Genomic DNA, 27,819 nt, shown 5'->3' with positions numbered 1-27,819 from the left:
TCTTTTCCGAGGTTGTTGCTGTTTTGTTTAATGGCAGAGGACTTATTGGACATTTATATTACACAAAAGAGGGAACAGTTGGGGAGTAAAGAAAACACATGTAAAATAAGCACCTCTTTAATCAACTGTCAAAAAGTAGAATACAAACAAGGTGTTGCGAGTGCGCGGCGAAGGCGCGGGGCGCGCGGCCCGCAACCGCTCGCTGCGTACTCTGCACCCACAACGCGCGCACAATCATAATAGTGAGAAAAAGATTTACAATTAAAAATCATCATAAATAAAGTAAATACATTTTTAAAACCTAATAGGATAAAATACATTCACTCGAGTCTTGCAGACAGACGAAACGCGAATTTGAAGCCGTACACTAAAATAATTTAACACAAAGGTTATTTTTTAACGAAATGCACTCCTCTCCACTAACATTGTCGTTGACAATGGACGATTTACAATAGTAAAAAAATACTATTGGCTACACTAAGTCGACTATCGTCTAAACGGCCATTACCCCTGACGGGGTGAGCAGTAATAAGTAAATCTACAATAACTACACATTCATGTGTAGTTAGATATATTGCAAGCCGACGACACTTTCCGAGTTTTTGTGTGACAAATGCGTTGCAATTTTACAAAGTCCATGCGAGGCAGCCAGCACTGAGCACTAGGGTCTGGGCGACGGCGGCGCATCATATGGCGAGGCGCGCGACGTCGGGCGGCTCGTCCTATAGGTAGGGGCTGGTGTCCTGGTAGTCGTCGTCGTCGCTGTCGGAGCCGTCGTCGGTCAGCTGGCGCTTCGCTGCCTCTTCCGACTCCCCAACACCGTCAGAGCTCGATGCATCTGTCACAAATACTTCTCAATATAATTTCATGCAAGAACATAATTGTAAATATTGTGATGGCTATTTAAGATTAAAATGTAACAGGTCTAGGAATGCTGTAACATTTCCAGCGCTGGATGTTTTATTTAATAAAAATGTGATTACAATAGGGAGAAAAACTGAAAGCTCTCAGTAGGCGGCAGCGCCAACAGTCGGCTGACATCTGTCAAAGTTTACTTTACGTTGTACGTCATTCTAGCGATTTAAAAAAAAAATATTCCTTATTGACTGTGCCTAAATTAAAAAAAAAGAATTCCGAAGCCGGAATGCATTCAGAGCTGGAAAAAAAGGCCACCTTGTAAATAATTTACGAACTATCTTTAAAAAATCTTATTTTTGTTTTTTTTTTTGTAAAAATTAATGGATTTCGTTGGTATGGCCACAGTACATAGAGTAATTTGTATTTAGAATACAAAATAAATTATTTTTTGTATATCTTTGGTATATTTAGTGCTAATGTTGCTCTTGACTATACTTACATTTAAAGTAAGCAAAAGGCAGTTCATTTCCCATTGAGTAATTTTAGGATTATACAATATTATTTATTACATAATCAAGTAAATAATAATAAAGCGAGTTATCCATGCATCAGAACAAAATAAAAAAACTTTTACTAAAGTTACTATAAACAAACATGCTAAATTCTGAGATAAACTTAGATGTTATTTTGTAATCAACTCTAGTACAAACAGTAATTAATCATGCAAAATAAATCAAAAACATTAACTACTACTCATCTATATTTAAGTAATAAATATTTGTGAGGTTAGAAAAAAATAAATTACTAAATATACGAAGTCAAAAGACAGTTTAAAATTTATTTAAACATTAACAACAAAAGATTATATTGTTTAAATAGGCATTGCTCAATAACTCAATACTTGTGATATATACACACCGGCACAATTAGCGGAACACAAAAAAAAGCAGGATTTTAAAATCTTTTACTTGAGGAACTGGCCAGTTATGATATTTTTTTAATTTATTGTCAAATTTGAAAATATAAAATTAGACGACATACACTTTTTTCATTTATTTGTTTTATTTTACCGAACAATACGTTTTGTCAACTTGTTCGAGTAATAACTACGTAATTGTAATTTTTTTGAAAAATTGCACTTAATGTTTTTTTATAAATTTGTTATTCTATAGGCAATTTTGTTTATTAAAAGCTCTTTATTATGCCTGACTTAACATCACTGGAAATCATTAGGGCTGATGAAATTAGGAGAAATGGCCATACCTACAGATCGATTGCCTCAAAGCTTCGTCGACCAGTATCAACGATTCATCGCAGCATCCAGCGATACGGATCGTCTAATTCTCTTGTGAGGAGGAGGGGTCAAGGTAGAAAAAGATGTACATCGAGGCGAGATGACAGTTTTTTACAACTTGGAGTTCGTAGGAATACGCGATTAACGGCTGTACAAGCTCGAAATGAACTGGAATACGTTCGAGGAGTACGAGTAAGTGAGCGTACAGTACGCAGGAGTTTTGAAGAAGTTGGTTAAGGGTCGTATATACCTGCCAAAGGCCCAAAACTTGAGAGACGTCACCGCGTAAACCGATTAAGCTATGCGCGAGAACATCGTCATTGGATTTGAAAGAATGGCAGCAGGTTCTCTTTACTGTTGAGTGCCGAGTTCTTTTAAAACAGATCGATGGGAGACAGAGAATATGGAGACGCAAAGGAGAACGCCATATACAGTCTAATTTTGAACACACAGTGGCTTATGGTGGCGGCTCGATTATGGTTTGGGGAGGGATATGTTTGGGAGCTCGCACGGAGTTAGTGATAGTCACAGGAGGGACCATGACAGCAGATCGATACATCAGAGACATATTAGAAGAACATGTTGTACCATTTGCACCATTTATTGGTGACGACTTTATTCTAATGCAAGATAATGCTCGTGCTCATAGTGCACAATCGGTACAGGCATATCTGAGCCACGTAGGTAAACCGGTGATGCAGTGGCCAGAAAATTCCCCCGATATGAATCCGATAGAGCATGTCTGGGACTTGCTAAAAAGAAGGGTTAAATCCAGAATGCCACCCCCCAACAATCTGAATGAACTTGGAAACGCATTACTTGAGGAGTGGGAGCGGTTGTCTCAAGAAATCATCGATAACATAATCTGTAGCATGCCCAGACGAATGGAAACCGTAATCAGAGCAAGAGGGGGAAACACTCGTTATTAATTTTGCTTTAATTTTATTGTTAAATCATTTAATGCTTACTTTTTTTATTTTTTGTAATGGTTCATAATCATCTACAAAATTCACTTATTTCAAATTTCTTTATTTTTCAATAAAAAATGACGAAGACTTTCCAAAGTCGTTGTTAAAATATGTTAATCAATTTGTTATTTTGTGTCTAATTACATTTTCGTCAAATATATGCTTTATTATCTCATAGTCTCACTTTTTTTTCTGTTCCGCTAATTGTGCCGGTGTGTATATATTATAGCGTGCTAGTCCTATATTGCATTTAAGTCCCTTGTCTTACAAGATTCAAAAAATCACACTGTTTTATTAAATTATAGACAATACTAAAAAAAAAAGTTACATGACATGTTATGCGGAGGGATGATAATCATATAAACAAAAAAAGTAATGAGACTGAATGTGGATGGCTATAAAGGTAGAGGAAGACCAAAGAAAGTATGGATGGATTGTGTGAAAGAGGATATGCGTAAGAAGGAGGTAAATTCAGATATGACGGCTGATAGAGATGTATGGAGGAGTAGTACATACTGTGCCGACCCTCCATAGGGATAAGGGCAGGTTGATGATGACAAAAAAAAAGTTGTTTTTGTTAATTTAATGAGGAAGGGACTTAAATGCAAAAATATATTGGTATCTAGTACAAGCCAGGCATAGTTACCCAGTTACCTGCGTGCGGCTCCCACAATGTCTCGTAGCGGCGCGACTTGGCCGGCGGCGGCGACACTGACCCGCTGCAACAATTACATATACATATATATATTTATATTTTTTTATTTCATAGGGTGGCAGATATCCGCAATTTCAAATGCGTTTCGGACGGAGGAGGGGAACATACACAGAAAGAGAATATTTCCTCATTCTTTTCATTCCCTCCTCCGTCAAATCAACTTCTTCTTTCCATCCTCTATTTATTAGAAATGGTGGGAAGGGAAAGAAGCCTAAAATTGGGTCACTCATCAGACGAAACGGGAATGACTTCCACTTGACGCCTGCCTTCTGTGTGGTTGTGGTATTTCACTGAGCGAGGCCAATTCGTGCACCTGATGTTGTTGCTGACGTCTACCACTGTTGAAATCTTTTTTTTTTTTAACAATTAAAAATTACTGCACAGATATTTTGACATCATATGTTTCCTAGCGATTCAAGATGGCGGAGGTCAACAACAAAAGAGAAAAGATTTTCTTATAATGTCATTAATATTTATAACATTAGATCCCAGATGCATAACTATTAAGTTGATAGAACAATAAAAAAGTATACCATATCTATTGAGCAATATACCGGAGAACATTAGACAGGAAAGAATATTTTTTAGATTTAAATTATAATGTCAAAAATATTATTATAAATCAATTAATGAATGTTGCCATTACGTGGTACATGTAGTAATGGAGATCTTGTGTGTGATGTGATATGATGTGTTGTGATGTGATGTACCTGTGTTCGTGCACGTCTCCGTTCTCGCTGGGTGGTGGTGATGCGCGCGGGGAGGGGGGCTGACTGAGCGCCTGCATCAGCCGACCCTTACCCTCGTGCCAGATGTTGGACAGCCGCCCGTCAGGACCGAACAGCAGCAGGAACGCATCGATCAGCTCGCGCGACTTCTCCTCCCACTTCGTCAGGATGTCCACGCGTTTCTCGCCGATGTTCGTCATCACCTGCAACACACCGTTACATATTATACTGAGATTACGGACCTTCGTTTCGCACAATCTTAGCACATATTTCTTGTTTCTACTACATTCATATATCTACGCACGGATTCTCGTTGGTTACAATTCTCAATACCGCTCCTTTTCTTAGCGCATCTGAATAAATCTGAGGGTATCTTTACTAATACATAAAGAAATCTTAAGAAAAAATCCCCACTTCGCGAATGTAAATAGTCTGAAATGGTCCGCTTATTTTTATAAAGTCAGATGACGTTACCTTTTTGCCTTTATCTTTGAGCTCGTCCATCTTGTTCTGGAGACGGAACTTCTTCTCGTTGAGGAAGGAGACGTTGAGTTCCTTGGCGGAGTATCCGCGCGCCAGATTGCGCCGCACGTAGATGTCGTAGTCGCGCACGATCCGCGCCACTATGTCCGACGTCGACACGCCTAACACAACACAAACTAATATTTAAACATCGCTACAATTTTAATCAAATATTAAGGGTTTTTTACCCCAGCAAATGTATAAGAGACGCGGAATATTCTGAAGGATTTAGAAACTTTTTACGTTTACTTGTACAACAGTAAAGAAACTTCAAGCAAAAATTGTTAGTGATGTTACTAGTTTGACGCCGGTGTTTATAAGATGACTGACCTTCCGTCCTCTCTGTGGCGACGAACATGTCCTTAGCCTTAATCATTGCGTACGTGTCCTCGCAGTCCTCTGTCGTGTAAGGGATGTCATCGTGCGCCACGAAATCGATCTTGTGCTTCTCTAGGAACTCCTCGTCGTACTCCCACGGCGCGTCTCGAACCACCTTGGAAACAATAACTCATTATCTTAGTAATATTATAAATGCGAATGTTTAGATAGATGGATGGATGTTTGTTAGAAGATATCTCCCGAACGGCTGGACTTCATGAAATTTGGCACAGATATAGAACATAGTGTGGAAGAACACGTAGTATTAAGTTTTTTTTTTCAATTCTTCGCAGACGGTGTCGGGGTCGACAGCTACGAGGGGAGGTCCAAAAGTTCGCGGAATGAAAGGGTTGTCAATGAAATATAACAATAAATTTATTTTTCCTTTTCAATATAATCACCCTTAAGTCTAATACATTTATTCGATCTATGAATTAATTTTTCTAAACCATCGAAAAAATATTTTTTGTCTTTGGCCTCAAAATGGGCCGAAATTGCCTCCTTCACTTCATTATCGTCGGAAAATTTCCTTCCCCTTAGCTCTTTTTTTAAATTTGGAAATAAATAAAAATCGCTAGGAGCCAGGTCTGGACTGTAGGGTGGGTGAACAAGTGGTTCGAACCCATGTGTGTGCAGAGCAGCCATGGCAACTCGGCTCTTGTGAACCGGCGCGTTGTCTTGCAAAAGCAACACACCCTTGGCCAATTTTCCTCGACGTTTTTCTTTAATTGACTCCTTTAACTTTTCTAATATGAGTGCGTAGTATTCTCCGGTTATAGTGGTACCTTTTTCTTTATAATCAATGAGTAATATTCCCTTACAATCCCAAAAAACAGTGGCCATCAACTTTCCCGCCGATTCTGACACCTTGAATTTTTTGGGAGGTGGTGTACCCTTTTTGTGCCATTGCATGGACTCCTGTTTGGACTCAGGTTCAAAGTGATGAACCCATGTTTCATCTCCAGTAACAATCCGCTCCAAAATCTGCACGGGCTCGTCTCCACACAACTCCAAAAAGTGCTTAGACGCGTCGACGCGCTGCTGTTTTTGAAGCGGCGTGAGCATTCTCGGCACCCATCTTGCACTGACTTTTGTCATGCCCAGGTGGTCGTGCAGGATACGCAAAATAGTTGTATCTGATACTCCAACAAATGCAGATAATTGTTTCTTCTTCAAACGTGTGTCTTCGAGTACAAGTTTTTCGACTTTTTCGACGATGTCTGATGTGGTGGCGTCAGCTGGCCGCCCAGAGCGAGAGTCGTCTTCAATTGAATCTCAACCATGTTTAAAAAGACCATGCCACTTATAAACCATTGTTTTACCAGGGCACTGATCTCCATAAACGGCTTCCATTTCATTTAAAATGGTTTGAACGTTTTTTCCTTGCTTGGTAAGGAATTTTAGCACAGCGCGATGTTCAATTTTCTCCATAGTTGCAGTTTGCTTCCGGATTGACTTGTTCAGCAGGCGAGTACTCGTAAACGAATGGCACTATAGGGTTGAAATGTTATATATATACTAATTATGAGTGCCCAATTAGTATGACACTAAGCGAGCTACCCTATCCCCACTCCATCCCCTCCATTCCGCGAACTTTTGGACCTCCCCTCGTAGTACTTAATAGTTTTACGTCCTAAGCTGTGTTGCAAGAGATTGCAACCGTACACTAACTGGATAGTCAAAGAAATATACCCTACACTATTCAGTTATTAGGCCAAATAACTTTACAATAAGCATTTGACTTTTAATTAAAATTGTATTCTTAATGATTAGAATCAGTATTATACAGCTATTGAATATTTTTCTCAAGATGTGGAACGCTGCATAGGCAAATGGAAACGACCTAGTTAAAGCAGGGCGTGGGTGTAGAGAGGCTTTTAACAATGCAGCCCACTAGGAACGCAAACCTACGCTATTTCTTACAAAACCGACGACCGGCACAACTCACTCAAGTGCATTTTTAATTATGCATTGTTATGTTTTCATTACATTAGAGTCATAATATATTGATAATTTTTATTTAGAGTTGATTGTCGTTTGTTAAAACAGATGAAACTAGAGTTAGTCGTGAAGATGTTTTATGGCAGGAGTGAAATACAATATAACTATGGTTCTTGTACCTAATTCGGGTAACGGAGCTATTTACTAAGAAACTACTAATGTGTAGACACTTAACACCTTTTCTTTAGGCGCGTAAAACAATCCATAAAAGGTTTAGATTTTGAATTGTGTCAGAGAACAAAAACTGTGATGTGGTGGAAACTGGTTGTGCTTTTAGCGGCTTATCGTTAATTATAAAGTAAATAACCCACCGACCTAGTATTTTATATTTAGGTTAATCTTATTCTTAGGTGTCGTTAAAGGCCACACATACTGCAATTTAATTAAATTCATCTTTACGTAATTTTCCTCGCTACTATATATTTATCCCAAAATCTTTCTAATATTATAAATGCGTAAGTTTACGTGGATGGATGGATGGATGTTTGTTCCAAGGTATCTCCGTAATGGCTTCACAGATCTTGGCACAGTAGTAATATATATAATAGAAAAACAGATAGGCTAATTTTTTTTTCTCAATTCCGCGCGAACGGTACCGCAGCAGACAGCTAGTAGTTGAATAAATATTGTTTTTTCACTAAACAGACTAAAAATTATATTTTTAAACATTTTTCGGTCAATATTGTGTTAATTTCAAGTCGATATCAAAATCTTTATTGTGTTTCTTCTATTATATTATAACAGGCACATCTTCATAACTTGCCATTGAATGTTAATTAGTTACAGCAAATTGATGCGTGTGCGCAGCTCTCCTCATACACCTATCAGTTTTAATTAAAACATGTACCGGTTATTTTCCGTTCCATACAATTTCCATATTATAACGAAAATTTTAATTGCAAACATACATTCTATACGAGTTTCTTATCTTAAAGAAAATTTTAATTACAAAGATAATGTTTAGGATTTAAGTGCTAGTTTCCTGTGACATCGTGATATCCAATCAAAGTGCGAAACCAATATACGTACGTGTCGCCTATTGGCTAATTATCCCCACCCCGCTATCCTAGATCATTGTATCAAAAACCAGAATACATTTGAAATACAGAAGACGATACGTTGGTTTGATTTCAAAGTTCCAAATCCTCAAACGCCTCAACACTTTTAGTTTTTTTCCAAACCATATGTAGCTACACACACGCCGCTACAGATAATTTTAAGAACTAGGTTTTCGAACCCTAACCGATATAATTTTCGGTTCGAATAATTTAGTTATTGAAAGTATTACTAGTATAATTCAGTTAATACTTGTCTACTAAATAATTGTCTTGTGATACAAATTAAAGACTAAATAAATAAAAAATACATTTTTATTTAATTTATGTTTGTGATGAAACACAGAGAACGTGATTAATAAATAATTTCCTTTAAGTAATTATAATGTTTTAATTACAATAAAGCAGTTATTTATTTATTTGTTTAATTAAATTATTCTTAAATTATGTATTATATTCAATAAATCTATTAAAACAACAATTGTATGTTAAATTTATGAATCAAAGGTTATCTATCATATAAAGAGGAAAGATTTGTATTTTTGTATGTAACGAATAAATTAAAAAAAACTATGTGCTCGATTTCGAAATTTCTTTTGCCATTAGAAAGCTACATTATCACTAAGTAACATAGGCTATATATTACTAGATATTTTAAAATTCCCGCGGTCGAAATCGAGGTGAAAAGCTAGTTATTTTTTATAAAAAGGATGTTTTTTTAATCATCATTACTACGTAGTGTCATTATTATTCATTAAGTTAATTAAGAGTGATTAAAACATGTTTTTATTGAGTGAAGTAATTATAGTCTCAGATAATATTATTCCAGTTCAGCGATGGAATCCAGCGCGCTTCATTCAACGTTAGGAAATATCAAAATTAGAATTCTTTCTCAAAGTCAAAATTTAACTTCAGTCTATTTTTAACTTTGGTGAAAAGTGTGGGGTACTTAAAATAGTTACTGGAATGTTATTTATATTACTACTATCTGCCGCCCGCGACTCTGTCCGCGCGGCATAAAAAAAACTTAATAAATAGCGTATGTGTTCTTCCAGACTATATTTTACATGTGCCAATTTTCATCAAGATCCGTTGAGCCTTTCGGAAGATACCTTCAAACAAACATCCATCCATCTAAACATTCGCATTTATAATATTAGTAAGATAGGACTGGTTGAAATCATCAATTTGTTCGATTTATAATCATTGAAACTAAACCTGCTTACGCTACGTATTAGAATGATAAAAAAATATCATAGCTCTTATAGTTGTCGTTATTACTAAAAATATCTCTCAGAATAAAACATAAAACATAACATCCGTGACCGTTATCAAAGCCTTCGTGAAAATTTATCATTTCTGTGTATATTAGCATATACTGATAAAATAAAAAAAACAACACAAAAATAGTTCTTAAACGTGTTAAAAATAATGTTCAAATTACCTCATCAACGTATCTGCAATGCCGGACCGCCTCGTACCTTTCGTCTTCCGTCATCACGGTGCGTCCCTTGCGGCTATGTGTCAGTTTGTCGCTGCATACTGCAAAAACACATTATAATATACCACTTAGCCGAATCTCCTCTTTTATAAACGAAACAATTTATAAATAACGGGAAAAGTAAAAAAAGTTCTCTGTATGTCGATCATATAAATTTTAGTTTTACTGATAAAGGAAAAGATGGAGTACCTATGTATTTGAAGCACTAGGGTAAAAGTATTTCATTTATATCATAGAAAAAAATCTCGTTCTTGGCACGTATACAACAAGAATCTGTTTTTAATAACGCACATACGTTTCTCATGTTCATAATGATAAAAGTAATGTTCAAAGACATTAAATCCTAAACAAATAATTACTTTAAAGAATTCCTGTCATATCTGTTATATGCGATTATTTAAGTACGTCATTAACTAAAATTAAATCCTATCGAACTTGAAAACATTAATCAATAATGACCTTGTTATTTGCACTTGGCCTAATGAATATCGATTTGCACATAGGATTGGCACACTCATTAAATCTAGCCTCAATGTGTCACGCGTTTCATATCACAATCGAAGCTACATTATTGCTGCAACACTGATAACACCAATTACATTGTACGTAATTAAAACTTCAAGATATCTCAGTATCGCAAGATAAAACTCGTACGACCAACGCCAACCAATCAAAGAAGCTATTACACGGTTGCATTTTGTATTCATTACGAAAAACGTGGAATCCACTGATAAGTAAATATTTGTTAATAGTCATGTTTATTATTGTTTCTATCATGGCAACACGAGTGTTGTTTATCCGTCCATTTATTTCTTTTGGTATCAGGAACGGATACAAGACATTCCAAACATTGTTTGGGCCGTTTCTACGTTCTAATAGATTGGTAGAGCCACTGTAGATTTTAAATTTACAACAACACTGCTGCTAAGGAGTTCCCGTTTTTTTACGAAAAATTACAGATATAATGCGATTTTAAGCCGTACCATAAAACTTAGATATATAAAAACATAACAGAGAAATTATTAGTGTTATACGAATATTAAAAAAATCGCCCCAAAGATTTGGTGGTGACTGAAACCTCAAACGGTGATTACAAAAATTACACCACATTTGTTTTAATTAGATTTAAAAATATTTACACTATCGTAGCTCGACAGTCTTGTCAGGATAAAACATTTTGGACTAAGTTATAGATGTATTATAATTTATTAGATGTTAATAAATATCATCTCTGTGTGTAATTAATTTAAAATACTGACAGTCACTAAGATGAATGTGGACAACGCCAAGGTGACGTCAAGCTTGAATTTAGTCCTGTTTTACCGAGTATATTTAGTGGTTTAGATCAACGATTTAGCAAAATATTTACAGGATTTAACATTGATTCGTTTTAGCAAAAAGAACTTACTATAATATACTATACATTTATCATGCGATGTCTGAAAAGAAATTCCATAGTGCAAGGAATGCCGCATTCGAGCACAATCAATATCCTTCGCAGCGCATTCCTGCCGTCCTTATCTAACTCCATTATGTAATATGTTATTTTAAAAAGACAAATAAGGGATTCATGAGTCATTATTTGTATGACATTTCCTTACTCTCTGTAGTGTGAGATCATCGTCCATTGTGTTATTTCCGAATGACTGTTCACGAGTCTATCGGGATGACTGAGTGACGTATTCATAAGGTATACTCCTAACAGTATACGAGTAACTAGTCTTATCTTTGCAATGCAGTTCCAGCAATACCTATTCTATTGCTTTTAATGACAATTAAATTCGAATTGATTTAGATTCTTATGATTAAATTAATAAGGAAATATTTTAAGGATAAAATAGATTTAAAACTATAAAGGATTAGACGAACTCAAAGATATTTAATTGAGATGAAGGTCACCATTTTCTTCGCAGCAATTCATTGGTGATGCATAAAAAGTTAAATAATGTCGTAATACTTCTTAGATAATTGATTGAAGAAGCTTTGGCAGGAGTAACGATAATATTACGCTGCGATCAGCCCGCCAACTCAATCGGAATTCCTATGCTCAATAATGTGACGTTTGATATGATAGGTATATAATACATATTGACATCACAAGGACATTATACACGCAGGTGAAATGTTTAGAAAACAGTTTGTTCAAGTTATAATTTTTGGGTCAGATTTTTTTTTCATCGACTTAACTATATTCATATACTAATCAAATAACGGTAGTTTTAGCAAAATATTTTACCAAAAATGAATGCAGTTTAGTTCCTTATATAAAATAGTATGAGCAACTCACCTCCGACTATGAGATATACATTGGGGAAGACGTTTTTGGCTTGCTGTAGCTGCCTTGCGTGTCCCTGATGGAACATGTCATAGATGCCGTCGGAGTAGACGCGCACGCGACGCGGCGCGGTGCCGGCGAGCGCGGCGGCGCGAGGGATGCGCCCGTACGCGCATCGCTCACGCTCCGCCACCGCCATCGGATCTGTGCTAAACGGCGCCGCTAGCCGCAACGACTGCACCACAAAACAAACACGTCAATATACATTATGATAGTAGTAATTATTAAATAAAAAAATAACCGGCAGTCAAGAGAAAGAAAACAGAAACTAGGATCTAAGAGTACTTGAATAGATAAGGGGTCGAAAAGGGCAGAATGCGATTTAAATATCTGTACATCTGCCATTTTGTTGTTTACTCAAGTAAAAGTGTATGACTAATACATATAGGTAGAGTATAAAGACCATTACGTGTGTAAACAATAATATTTTCACGCTTCGAGAATCCTTAAAATGAAGATATATATAGCAATGACTTAATCGACTCATGATACAGACACAGAAAAAACACAGGGAGTAATTTTAATTGCGAATGTGCCCATTCACGGAAAAATTTAGCAATAAATAAAGTAAAAACTTTATGTACTCTTTCAGAGTGCCGGCGGGCGCGGGTGCTAGCGCGGGCGCGTGTAAATCAAAATGTATGCAGACGCCATTTGCGTTCACAGTGCTCCCGCGAGCTGCGCGTCTTCATGAGGCGGGCGCGGGCGCGCGTGGCGCGGGAGTTTCTAATGGCTCAGTCCGCCCGTATCGTTCACAGTGATATAGCGTCTGTTAGGCGACTACGCGTGTGGTTCTAAACCATTTTGATTCACCCGCCGAAGCGTCGTCTCGTGTATTCAAAGAAATTCTCCAAAATTTTCTCTTCCTTTATTTAAATCGTGTGTGCCAAACTTCATATATTGAAATTTCCATTTCAAGTATGAATTTTCCATTAATAAAAACAAATCTTCATCCATGTCTTCTAAATACGTAGCAAAGTTTGAGAACGACCTATCACATGTGCAATGACACTCGTAGCTCGATCGCCACTGTGAATACGCAGACGCCAAGACCCGAGCGCCCGCGCCCGCCACCGCACCCGCTAGTGCAGTCTGAATGGTACCTATCAGTGATACAAAAATCTATTTAACGTTTGAAATACGTACAAAAACATTTACAACAAAATAATTTCAAGACGTGTTAATTAGAATTGAATTTATTATTAATAAATGTATTATGTAAGTGAAATTTAATAACCTATCATACCACTTAAATACTTCCAATCAGTAGGTATGTAAAATTCATATTTTTTGACAAGTATTAGCAAGCACTTTCGTAAATAATCATCGAAGTAGTTCCTTAGTAAGGTACTCATAATATTTGTTTGAATAAAAAAGTAGTAGTAATGTGGTTTGGAACCAAATCTGTTGAATAGAACTCGACAAGTAGTACATGTTTCGAAAAGAGACACATCCGCAGTCATCATCGTAGTCTGAGATCCTCGCGAACTGAACGATTTATTTTTAAACATGATCAGTGGGTGGCAAAGGTTTTGTTGCGATTAGGTTTATCTGTAACAGTGGCGTGATGTGCCATTAGTGGCCGACAATGTCCGCTGGGCGTCAGGCGAAGGTCGACACGTGACCGATCTCATCCCTTATCGTTTAATTGTCGGCACTTGCAATGTTGTGACTGCGTTGCTATTTATATGAGTGCGTAAACTTGCGCTCAAACAAATCGTCATGATTAATAGGAGATTCACAGAGAAGGAAGTAAAATCTAAGGATCGTCTTGGCGCCTATACATTTTAATTAATTAATTGTGACTCTCATAATCTGGCAGTAAATCTAGTAATCATTTGCAACATTAGCAGATAACATGCGTTCGAAATTATAACATGTTAATGCAAAATCAGCAGAAATATTTACACGTAGTATGGAACATAATAATACCAGCAACAGTCACGTACGTAGAAAGGCTCAAGGTCATAGAATCGGGAAGTGCCAGTGGAAAATATCATTTACATTTATTGTCGTTATTAAAACACGAATATCAACTTTCAGCAGATCTCTCATAAACTTTTAACTCATGACGCCAATAGTTCAATTTAATGTAAAAAAATACACTTAATTACTTTGTTATCTAAATGTTTACGTGGCTATTTTGATGTGAAACATCTATAGGATCACTTGTAAACCGAATTGTTGGCGTGGCGACGCTTGCCGTGGCGACGGGTCACCACGCTATACTAAGGTATACATATATATATTTTATGTGTAGTAGAGTGTACGCTGAGGTATACATTATTATTATTATCATTATTATTAATTATTTATTTAATTATAATTTTTAATATTTTATGCATATTACTTGTACACACACGATGTTTCACATCTGCCAGGCGTCCCATGACGGCTCATAAGTTTTTTTTTCTCTCTAGAACTAATAAGTAATACTAACCGTGGATTTCTGAGTGCAAATTCTCTGTACATTATCTTTGACAAAATAAAGATAATATGTTTCAAAACGGAGATTTTGGTGTCAGAAACACACAGTGATATGAATAAAATAAATAAATAACTAAAGAAACCTAAAAGATTCTGTAAAATTACTAACGTACCTAAATATTTAAAACATCAAACTTACAACCTTTGTGATTATTGTTCAGAAACTTGATTACTTTACTTAACATTGACATAGTTACATGTTATAGATATGGAAATCAAAATAACTCAGATTTAGGCATTTTTTAACATAAAGTATTGTTGTGTACAGAATTTAATTAAGTTCAATGACAGAAAAGATTTACTACTAATTTGTACAACTAAGAATATGTTTACTCAATAAAAAAAAAAACTATTATTCTAAATTTTTTACCAGACAAATAAGTTGAAAAACTAAGCAAACATATTTGACATACATCTTAGTAAATAATTAAAAGCGACGTTATAATATATTTTCAACTGAATAACTTGCAATGTTGATACATGGAGGCAATTGTCTGAAACGTCAAAGTCAAAACAGATGCGACCGACAACAAAAGAAACGATAAAACAACGGTTTCGTGCAAGATGTTGAATAAGAAGTGAGGATGACGAGATGTTTTATATTAATATAATCACGACCATCTCTTGATACCACAATACACATTTATATAGCATGGCCGTGGTCATTTAAATCTTATGAATTAACCACGATGTAACGGTTCTGTTTATTAATGCCATCCTGCTGGCATAGGAACCTACAAGTAATCGCTTAGTGCAACTAAATCGTTAGTTACCCTGGTTTTCTAAGAAAAAAATCCCTGATTACAAATATTGTTATTTCTGTTTTATCAAAAACTAGCTTTTACCCGCGACTCCGTCCGCGCGGAATAAAAATAGAAAACGGGGTAAAAATCAAGCTATCTGCCCACCAATTTTCAGTCAAATCGATTCAGCCGTTCTTGAGTAATAAATAGTGTAACTAACACGACTTTCTTTTATATATATAGATAATGACAGGGACGATGATATGTTTTATGCAGAAATTTCAGTCTAAGAAACCAACGGTAACAAATTAAATGGATAGTTATAAAATTTATAACTTGCGGTTACAGTGCGTAATGGAATCGATTTTCTGAAGGACTTATTTGTGTGATATGTTCGATGAATGTAACATAATTAATAAGGTCGACTAACCGCATTGGGCGATAGAAAACGATGCGTAAACTTATCCGCTTCACTCAATACGGATGGGTACTATTACCTACTGTTATATCTGACTGGATATTTTAATAAATAAGCTAGCGTAAATCGCTAAAATGCTTTATTTCGTGAATGAACAATTTGTCACGTCAAAAATGTGATTGAGTCCCTTTTTTTCAACCATTATTGAATTAAAATGCATTAAGACAATTTATGAAGAATAGTAAAGGAACAAAACATTCTTATTTCGTAATCAATGTAGTTAGAGAGCACGTGGAATGATGTAGCAATACAAAATTTCTCGTGTGTAATATAAAATTATGTAATAAATATTAGAATTAATTCCTACGTCGTCGGAGGAACAGTGGTGCGAGCGTACGAACTGTTCTATTGGCGTTGCGACATCGTACGCTAACCACGTGGTACTCTCGTGACAATGACACATATTTTACGACTATATTTAGCATGAGTTTTTTTAACCTAACATTAATATCATGAATACATTTGGATAATTTTATCACTATATCTGTATAGTAAAATTATACATTGCCTCGTTTAAATTGGATCTGGTTTTTCTAGCTACAAAACAAATTGATAATTTTTTAAACCGGTCATTAAACCCAATTAAAGTACATACTTGAATATTAAGCAATTACTGATTAACTATCGAAAAAGTATTTATAAAATTTTCATGGGTATATTATGTAAATTTAAATTATATCTACTAGTGTAAATGTAAGATACAGTGAATGTAAAGTTTAAAGTTTAATTAATAACAGAGCGGTTAAATGGTAAACTGAAATACAAGTATTAAGATGCCCTTTGAACAAGCTTATACTAAAACCGGTAAGAGTAAGGTACGGAGAAAGCTGTTGGTATATGGTAATATAATGTAAACTTTCTGAATATAAATTCATCAAGATATCGGCAAATCATTAGCTTTTAATTACATAAATATTGATAACGATGAAATCTATTAATGAAACAAGGAAAAATATACTTTTTCTTGTAAAAATACATTCAAAGTATTAGACACAAATCCATCAATTCATTACTACTTATTAGAGTGTGTACTATTTCACAATACTTGGTACATCGCGTGTAGAAAATCTAGAAATAGTTTATAGCATTGATAAGATTTAATTAAAAATGCAGTTTCTCATATCTGAGCGATTGTTTCCGTTGAAATTACGACTTGATACGTCCCCTTTGTTATAGTCGCGATAAGATTTATTGTTACCAACAACCGGTTGAAGGAAATATATATAATTTTCACCATCTTAAACTAGGTATTTTCAGATTATTTCAGTGTTTTATATTACTTCAGATGACCTAAAGCATGTATAATGCAGCTGAAACGATTTGTCAGTGAAACCAAGAATAGCGTAAGGCCACGTATTTTTGTTTCACTTTCTAAAAAAATTTTTAGAAATTTTAATTGAATATTTTTATTATTTTTCAACTAACATAAATCATTATAGAGGCAATGATATCTTACTAATATTATAAAGGCGGATGTTTAGATGGATGGATGGATGGATGTATGTTAGAAGGTACCTCCTGGTCGGCTCAACGGATCTTGATCAAAACTTACGAAGAAATCTCTTCCACACTATGATCTACATATGTGTATACTAGCTATCGCCCGCAACTCGGTCCGCGCGGAATTAAAAAAAGGTAATAAGTAGATGTGTTCTTCCAGACTATATTCTATATTTGTGCCAAATTACATGAACTCCGTTGATCCGTTCCTGAGATACCTTCGAACAAACATCCATCCTTCTAAACATTCGCATTTATAATATTAGTAAGACGGTTATAGAACACAAGAATAAGTAGCTTAAGATTTTTTTAATTTCACGTGGAAGGAGTCGCGGGCGACAGCTATATTAATGAATATATTACAAAGTTTTATAAGTGAAACCGGTGCTCATGACCTATGTGTTTGACCTAACTTCTTTTTTATTTAACTACATCATTGACGTCAACAACAATTACTATGAACTTGACATTAGGTGACAGATGCGAAATAATGACATCGCTAATGATGATGTTTTGATAATAACAGATGCATGTAGGGATAAACATCTTAAATAACCCTACCGAAAGTATAAAATCCCAATTTTACAAAATAAATAGCTGAACAAAACTCAGCTATGCGTCTACCTAGATTTGACCAAACCTTTTAAATCTTTTAGCATTCGCTTTTGTGAAAAAATAATAATCAATTAATAAATAATTGAACCTATTTTTAGATTAAAATAACGTTGCTACGTATATAAAATGTAAGTTGTTTTATTATAAAGTTCAATTAAAAATGATCATTCGACATATACTGTTCGTAAGTACATTTTTCACACTACCGCACAACACCAGTCAACCCGTGATAATGGTGCATGCAACTGTGCAGAAATATCGGGAGCTCAAACAGCCTAATCGTAGTAAAAATCCCGTTTCTTACGAACAGTATATTAGTAAAAACCACTAAAGTTTGAAGTTATAGATCATTCAACAGTTTCACGTCTTTGTTCTTGTCTGAAAGTCAAATAAATTAACATAGATTACACTCACCTACTTTATTGTGTACAAGTTACACAACACGAGTGATACTGTGTGAGTGTACTGAACTGTGGCATTCTGTCATGTGTCTGTCGTCATTCGGAAGTCCGTGACGTTATGCTTGCAACGGGATTTTTAAGTTGTATTATAAAAGCAATAGAAACATATTTCATTCAACACATTCGCGCTTTAAACATGATCTAAACTTTAAATTCGTAGTACATGTACTCGATTCATTATATAACAACATATAACACAACTCATGACAATGACATGACATGGCAAGGTACAAAAAACCGAGGATTTCTGTTCGGAAATCACCACATCAATTATAGGAGCGCACAACACTTGTGTAATTTTTAATCTACATACCGCATGATTTGCAAACTGTAGGTAATGACGTAAAAATTACAAACAGTTAAAAAGGTTGCCCCTCACTATCTGTTGCCTTCAATTTTTTTAACGTTATAACCATTGTAACGGAACTATTGTTTAATTTAGTAAAAAAAATGTGATCCGTCACGGGACGCCTGGCAGATGTGAAACATCGTGTGTGTACAATATGCATAAAGGTAATATTATTAAAATAATATATATATATATATATATATATATATATATATATATATATATATATATATATATATATATATATATATATTGTTTATTCTATGAATAAAAACTTAAATCTTCACAAGAAGTACATTTATTTTCTACAAATTTTCGTTATCTCTTGTCACGTCGTTGCTATGGTGAAGTCGCGCTCAACAACAAACAATATTAACAATATTCTAAAACACGCTTAATATATATGCAAAGCAACGGTTTAAAATGTTCGAGGTTCCGATCAGTTCAATTATCGGGGTTCCTTCATCCTGTGGAAAGTCCCCGGAGACAAGGACGGAAAGCATCATATTATGGTGGATTCAGGCCGGGTTCGGTATATATGATGTATACCTTAGTATATAGCTTGGCGACCGTCGCCACGGCAAGCGTCGCCAACTCAACGATTCGGTTTACAAGTGATCCTATAGATGTTTCACATCAAAAATACATTACCATCACCGTATAGAAGTTCGTACAAGATCAAAATTTTTACCATTATCATTTTTTCCTAACCTAACATTATTTACGTTCCCACGTATAAAGTTTCGATAATTGTCAGGTTGTAGTATGCCTAAATCTACATACATATTCGTAAAAAGTTTTTAAATATAAGATGATTATTATTTTCCATTTCCTTTATCGAAACTTAACCCTGATTATTGCCGACATCGCAACTCGGTATCAGCTGTTCGGGGGTCAAGAACCGAACTCAAGAATCCGGTTTGGTTAAATCCAAACAGTCAGTCGCCAAAATGTAATAACAAGTATATTTTAATAATACTTTGCAACGAGACGAGCAGAACATTCACCTCCTGGTAAGTTACTCCTACACACAATACGGTGCGGCATTATTGACGATCTATTAACTTACGTTTAAAAGACATACATATAGTAATCACATCAACTTTTATCGATCCACTGCTTGACACAGACCTCTTCTATAACACAGATAAAACATTCAGACATACTAGGGCAGCCTTTAAACTCCAAATCAAACAGTACGTGGTAACAAAAATAAAAGGAACCCTTCTTATTGGACTCCCGGTATGTAAATTCCTTGGTTATATATAATTTTATTAGACCTAGTGGTCATCTTTTTAACAATTGATGATTACTTCAATTACTATTTTGTAGAAAATATTTAAAATTCAGGTGGTTTTTTTGGGGACCATATTTGTAATACATATGTCATAAGTTTTATTATACTAAGAAATCCTACGATATCTTCATTATACCGTGTGAATTAAGTGGATATTTATTTATAAGTAATACGAGTTACGAATTACGAATGATATTATAAAACCCGTATCCAATTCCCGGGTCGCGGTTGGTGTCCGCACTAAAAGTTCGACTGGCTGTCCGTCAAGGTTGTTGAGTTCTAAAAGTTGATGTGTGACTTTTTATCATATGGTCCGGCGATAGTTTATCGTTTCATGTATTCAAATTTGATTAGAACATCCAGATTTAAAATGCTTTTATTTAGATACTAACTTCAGTACTACATGAAATGAATGTGTCATGCACCCGGCAAAAATGTTACTGAGATTTGAGAATGTTTCAAAGAGCATGTTAATATATCATATTTAGACAAGCCGAAAAATCGGTCCTAGAACATCTCATAGCACGATCCTTCCTTCGTTGTGGTATTGTATTGACCACTAGTGTTCATATATCAATAAACGAAGATATCGATTTTATACAATAATATCGACAAATGTATTCTGGTCACGTTGAAACAGTGCCTTATTCGCTCAACTGTCATCGGAACGAATTCCAAGCATTCAATTCTAATGACGGCGAAATGGCTGTGCACTTTGTACCTATGTACTCGTACACTGCGAAAACTCGCGACCAATGTAAATAAAACTTTCTATGAGGCCACACTAAGTCTGGGCCGAACTTTCACTATTTTTATTTTCTATATTTCGATTTTAGTGAAATGTGTTTCTTTTCACAATCTTCTGTATGTCTATCAGTTTTCTCATTTTTTTATCTATCTGTTTTTTTTTCTAATTCTGAACTGGACAAGAGAGATTAAGAGATGTTTACTTTTTATTATAAACTTATGATTTTGTAGACCAGGAACTTACCGATACTTCAACTGGTTCGGGTTTTACATATCCATTCTTCCTGTAGCCGTTCAAGTTTGTCTCCAGCGTCTCCAACTTGCCGTTGTAATGGCCATTAGTGAGCGTCGTAGTTAGCGTTACTGACGACATTTTTAACTAATTGTTCTGCACTTCTTAATTAAGATTACGTACACAGTTCCAAAGTATTACCGGCACACGGTCGTGATTGTCTCTCGCATCGTATTCAGAATATTTAAAAAATAAATTAATCAATTATTCACAGAATTTTGAAATTAAATGGTACTAATTACTCCAATATTATTCTAATGTGCTCCTGTTATATAAAAATCGGTGTATTAACGTACTTTAAATATGGAATGCACACGTCCGCACTTTATTAGCTATGGAGCATGACTAACACGACGATGTCGAATCGGTTATGTTGCATGAGGCAGACAGGCGCGGCGCGGGCTGAGCGGCGAGGGAGAGGGGTGCCGACGCCGGTGGCGCGACGCCGACGTGGAGGCTCGGCGGACACGCGACACGCCACGGGACGCCCCGCGCGCCGCCGCTGCGCCGCATTCACGAGTTAGCACTCACGGCCCCAACCAGCCTGCCGCGGCTGTACCGGAGCACCACTCACTTGTTATAATACGACACGTTATACTAATGCCGGTTTCAACTCTCCAGTTATAAGATAAAGTCGGCAATTTCTATTGTCTATACTACCGTTATCAACACAAATCACAGCAAAAAAATCCAGATGCCCCGTAGATATCAGGAAATAGAGTAATAAGCAATTACACAAAACGTAATAACAAATTACTCCGCAGCAAGTCCATAACTACGGTGTCTAAACATCTATGAAAGAGAAGAAAAGAGACTGAGATATTGTGAACCTCTTCTTTTTGTAAGTTGGTAACAAATAAAAAAAAGGAATTACCTTCCAAAACAATACAACACTATAATGTTGATTAATTAGGGGTCAAATGAATTTAAATATAAAAAATTAGATTGATATTATTTTTTGAAGTTCAAAAAAAGTCTTGTAATAAAATTTATTTTAAGCCAATTAATGGATAACTTGGTTTAATTTTGGGTACTAAACATAAATAAAATAGAGGATGGGTAGAAACTACGTCCTTTCAAAACTACTAATAACGATTTGGAGTTTTACATATTTCCGCGTTTATAAAATAGTAATTTCAAGTGGTCTTTTTATGTATTTTTCCCACACATAATTTTAATTTTCTTGCGTCGTTATGTTTTAACTTGTTTGAATGTACGTCACTGCTATTTGTTTCCTAATGGCAGATGATTCAGGTTTGAAACATAACTAGTTATCATTATCTTCAAATAAAAAAATAATCATACAAAAAGAAGAGACACCATTGATGCATACTTCTTCGTCACTTTTAAACAACTTATAATTCGATGGCTCCTACGAATAATGAACAATGTGCAAATTGAAAACTTTACAGAAGCCCTCAAAGATTCAACCATATAGGAAAAAATGCCGCATAGGCCATTTTACTTTAGCAAAAAAACACGTTTACGTAAATGTGTATTTGTGCTTAGTGCATGTTGTTAAATAGACTAAGAGGTATCTTTTAACTTAAAAAAGTAAAAATCATGAATTTGTTACTTTGACCCTTATACATAGGACCCATCGACATATTTATAAAATGACATATTTTGCGTATATCGTATGTATCGTTTTTGCGTTGCATAACGAAAAAAACATTTTTGGAAATGTCGTTTGGCTGTCTGTCCGCATATCTGCGTTAGTTCCGGGTAATCTCACAAACAGCTGGGTTGATTTTGACGGGACTGGAAGGTACCAGATGTTCGCGGGAGTAACTTGGGCTATTTTTTTCTGCGCTGATGACGTGGGACGTAGCAATTAAATATAAATAGAATTATAATTACAAAAATTAAAGTATAAAGGAAATAGTTACACTAAAATTACTACAAAAATTAAAAAGTTAAACCAGTTTATAATCATCACAAAAACATGAGCGCAGACGTTTGAGCGTTATGACGCAGTGATGGCGTCACCAGCTATTCATTTCAACTTCCAATGGACATTAGCATTACCTTTTAATACGTACACTACTTATTAATATTAATTAAGGTCAAATACTTGGAAGAAAATATAAAAAGATTATGAATATACTTTTTTAAATGTTATACTTTGAATTTACATGACAAACATTATCTCAAATGCCTGGCTGGTCGTATTACACTTCGTAGTAAAGCAAAAGTCTGATTTTACTAAGAAAAATGCACATATACTACTAATATTACTACTAATCCTACTAATATTATAAATGCGAAATTTCAGGTGGATGGATGGATGGTAGGATGTTGAAGATATCTCCGGAACGGCTCAACGGATCTTGATGAAATTTGGCACAGATGTACAACATAGCTTGGAAAAGCACATGGGCTACTAAATAAGTTTTCTTTAATCCCATGTGGATGGAGTCGCGGGCAACAACTAGTATTTTATAATTTTACTACATAGCATAACAGTAGTTATTAATCATATTGATTAATTTCGACTAGTTGATACTTAATATTGAATACTTAAACATGTTACAATAAATAAATACTTAATATAATATTATATAACTTTGATGTATTGATTGTAATCCCTAAAAATGAATAATGTAATTCCACGGAATGCTGGTTAGGGATTCAATTATGAGTCGATTTATCAACGTGGTGCTACAAATGAATGAAAATGGATTACAAGAAAGTCCTTAATGAATTGCTTCATTAAATATATATGTTTGCTTTGTTACACAGTTCTTTTGCCTTATCGTAGTCTACTAATCCTATACCACGGAAAATATAATGCAACAGATAATAAATTAAAGTTCTATAGTTATTATGTCTTTAAAACACTTATAGAAAACTAGCTGACGAGCGCAACTCCAACCTCGCGGAATTAAAAAGAAAACTTAATTAGTAGTATACGTGTTCTTTCAGACTGTGTTCTACATGTATACCAAATTTCATCGACATCCATACAGCCGTTCTGGTGATACCTTGAAACAAACATCCATTCATCTAAACTTTCGCATTTATAATATTAGTAAGATCATGTTTAATTAAATAAATCAGCGTTATTCAAAGTGTGCTCCGCGGAGCCTTTCCGGGGGTCCACGAAAATAAGTAGGTAGTGATCATAATTAATGAAATACTAAGGCGGATTTTAAGGTTACAGAGGAAACAAATCCGTCTAAAGTTTAATAATGCGTATGTACAGAAAGTTAGGACAAGAACCGAATGAGCGACGCTAGGAAAGAATTGCAAATTAGTCTGTGCTTGATTATTCTAGGGCCTAGAAATATCAAACCCAGAGTCTAGGGTTCTGTCAAATATTCCTCTTCCCAAAAGGGTTCTTCATATTGTAAAAAGATAACACATTTAAATGGGATATTTTTGACAGTTACGAAATTAAGCAGATACAAAACTATTTTAGTAGATGAAGAGACATTGACCGACTCAGTGACCGACATGCGTTTGCCAAATCCAATACATTTTGTTGATGACCGTAAGATTGATTTACACAATATTTTACAAAAATACTTGAAAAAGTAAAGTAACAAAAAAAACGATCACGTGCAAACATGAACCTTGAACATCTCATAAATCTGAACGTTATAATACAGCTGCCGTGATAGTGTCAAAAGATTTAGATACATCATCAAGCGATCCAAAATTTTACACTTACTGCTACAGATCAAGAACACTGTTGCCTACATTACATGGACATCATCCCGAATATTATATGCAGGTAAAGTTCGTAAAAATAGCCCCCAGTACAGATAAGCCTAGCTTTGAATACAATAAAAGAAAATTTTAATAACCTGGCTGCTAATAAATAGTTCCTCTGAAATTATCCCTTGTATTTGTAGTTGGACGTCAGCGACCGTATCCGGGGTCAGAGCGAACTATGACGATAAATGGAGCGCGACCAATGTAACACAAGATTTCCGTCCTTTCAATTGTCGATTAACCACAATACCAATACTTGCTTTGAATGAAAAAGTTTCTACTGTAGTTGAATTATTCGTAGAAATATTTAAAAAAAAAATTAAAATGATTTAACTAGACATAGATTATTGATCATTTCGCATTCTGGATTTTATCGCGTACAGATAAACTGTATCTGGTACTATAATAAATATTTTAATCTAAAATAAATCATTCACTGCGCATTTCAGCGAACTAAATTTCAATCGTTTTCTAAACGAACTTTCCTCCTCGCTATTACTTGGCTGATACAAATATACAGTGCGCTATTTTTACATCATTTATAACAGCGATTACATCACATTTCGTGAAATGAAGGTCAAAATACGTTCGCGTTAATTTATCGATATCCTACACATTGTTTACTAAAAAATAACAAGGAAGTAAACGACCCGATAAAACCTTAAAAAATGATAAATGACCAAGGTGTAATAAATTATTATCTTTAATATGATTAAAACTGTCTAGGATTTTTCAAGCAACTACTATAATATTTAATCCATCAAAATAAACAACTATGTTATAGTATTTGCAACATATCTTATTTGTAAAACATTATCTTTCTACAATATTTTTTTTTTTTTAATAAATTTTTGTACTATGCCATCATGTAACAATTTTTATTTTAACTTGCCTACATTATACTATTTATTTAACTTATTAATTCCTGTACTTTGCTCCTATTTAAGCTGTATGTTACACAATTCAAAAAAGTTTACTTTATATCATCAAGATATTGTATTATATGGGATGTTACAATAAAAAAGCTATGTGCTGGCACATTTCGGTCAGCGCACTACAAAACGAATGCGTTGTACTCTGATCACGCCACTCTTTTTGGCGTCTGGCCCAAGACATCGATCTATTGACGATCGCTTCGCAATTATTTATTACACAGTTTATAAACATGTTTACAAGCAAGCAGCATTAAAAAATATTTGATGTAATTATGATTGCCTAGTACACTAGCAGTAGACGAATAAACCTATTTGTGACCCTTACAAAAATTTTGTAAAAATTTTGTAGTAGAAAAAATAATACACCTTTAAGATGTGGATCATCTAAGCCTGAAAGGCTTAGTTGCCCTAATATTTTTCTTTTATCTACTAGTAAAAATACTCTCTTCTTAGAATATCTTGACTTATTGAAAACTTGAATGAAGTTAAAGAGAATATTGATGTGAATGTTTTACAAGTTGTATTTAAATGCATAAGTAAAACATAATATTTGTACCAAGTACATGCTACTGTAACAAGATTACAGATTGAGTTGAAATAAACAACTAAGGTATGGCATTGGATTACATGTGGCCTAGTTAAGAGGGCAATGAACTGGCATAGTGATCCTAATGTATCTTTGGGTACAGACAAAATTAGTATTTATTTAAATAAACTATATAATACTAGCTGTCGCCCGCAACTCCGTCCGCGCGCGGTAAAAAAAAACTTAATAGGGGTATGAAAAATAGATGTTGGCCGATTTTCAGACCTACTCAATATGCTCACAAAATTTCATGAGAATCGGTCAAGCCGTTTCAGAGGAGTACGGGAACGAAAACTGTGACACGAGAATTTTATATATTAGATGTTAATCATGGTCTAGTGCTTCATTACTAATTGGATACTTGGGATAGTAGCTCTTTAGGTGAAGTGATACTATATCTAAATCATTTTATCATATCTCATAATTTCATATCTATATTTCATACTAACATAATCAAGGGGAAGTGTTTGTTTAGATATACCAAAATAAGGAACTATCAAATTAAAAAAAAAACTCTGTAGTTACCAGTGTGGAGCATTGCAGATTAATGTAATAATAATAACTGAATTTATAGTATAAATACATCTTCTTTAATGCTCTCTATTTTATTTTCATTAAATATAAAGGTGAAATTGTTCTGCTTCAGGTGGGCAGTTGCAGCGACTCATTCAGTTATACAATTAAATACATGAAAATTGTAGGTGCAGTGAATTTGCTTATACTTTATTTTAACTGCAAGATGCATGTCTGCCTATTTTTGGTTTAGATTTATTATAATACGGTGTATTCAATTTTTAAATTTTATGTAACAGAAAATAGTATACCAATCTTTATCAATGTAACTTTCTTCATATTTAAATAAATGTATTAAAAACTTTGTTCTGGTATTATGTAAGTAAATAAAACAAAACATACCTGTGGAATATCCGGTTGATTGTTAGCACTGGAAAAACTATGGTCGCTTCCATTACGAACGCTTGTACTTTCCATATCACCAGCTTGCGAAATCATATTTTCGTCGCCTAATCGGGATCTCTTACGGGACATTCTTACATGGCACGCCGGTGGCCAAAATTATGGGGGCAACAAAATAGTGTGTCGCGAACTTACAATAATTTAAGTCGGAACAATCCAGAAATATGATGTACTTTTAATTGTATTGATTTATTGCAAAAAAAACTACTATTATAATTTTTTTATCTTAACCTCGAAAAACATAAGTACTCTATTCTTTTTTTCGCTATAGTACTTTTTTAT

General features: G+C 34.7%; 1 protein-coding gene across 4 annotated transcripts; it reads right to left on the bottom strand.

The window, feature by feature from the left end:
- Positions 1-101: 101 nt before the first annotated feature.
- LOC106712440 (choline-phosphate cytidylyltransferase A) lies at positions 102-27,819 on the bottom strand. Of its 4 annotated transcripts, none has more exons than XM_014505014.2 (8): positions 27,478-27,819; positions 12,308-12,530; positions 9,964-10,061; positions 5,416-5,578; positions 5,038-5,207; positions 4,546-4,766; positions 3,767-3,839; positions 102-838 (listed from the first exon to the last, which is right to left on the bottom strand). In XM_014505014.2, the coding sequence occupies exons 1-8, from the start codon at positions 27,607-27,609 to the stop codon at positions 782-784; spliced, it is 1,137 nt and encodes a 378-aa protein (XP_014360500.1). In that variant the 5' UTR covers positions 27,610-27,819; the 3' UTR covers positions 102-781. The 4 variants fall into 4 exon arrangements, with proteins under 4 accessions (XP_014360500.1, XP_014360498.1, XP_045542279.1 ...); XM_014505012.2 differs by having other exon boundaries at positions 3,775-3,839; positions 27,478-27,818; XM_045686323.1 differs by lacking the exon at positions 27,478-27,819 and adding an exon at positions 21,277-21,780.

This window comes from Papilio machaon, chromosome 3 (assembly GCF_912999745.1).
Source record: "Papilio machaon chromosome 3, ilPapMach1.1, whole genome shotgun sequence".
NCBI classification, from domain to species: domain Eukaryota; kingdom Metazoa; phylum Arthropoda; class Insecta; order Lepidoptera; family Papilionidae; genus Papilio; species Papilio machaon.
The sequence above is the reverse complement of the archived record's forward strand: the minus strand, read 5'-3'. Positions and strand labels throughout refer to the sequence as shown.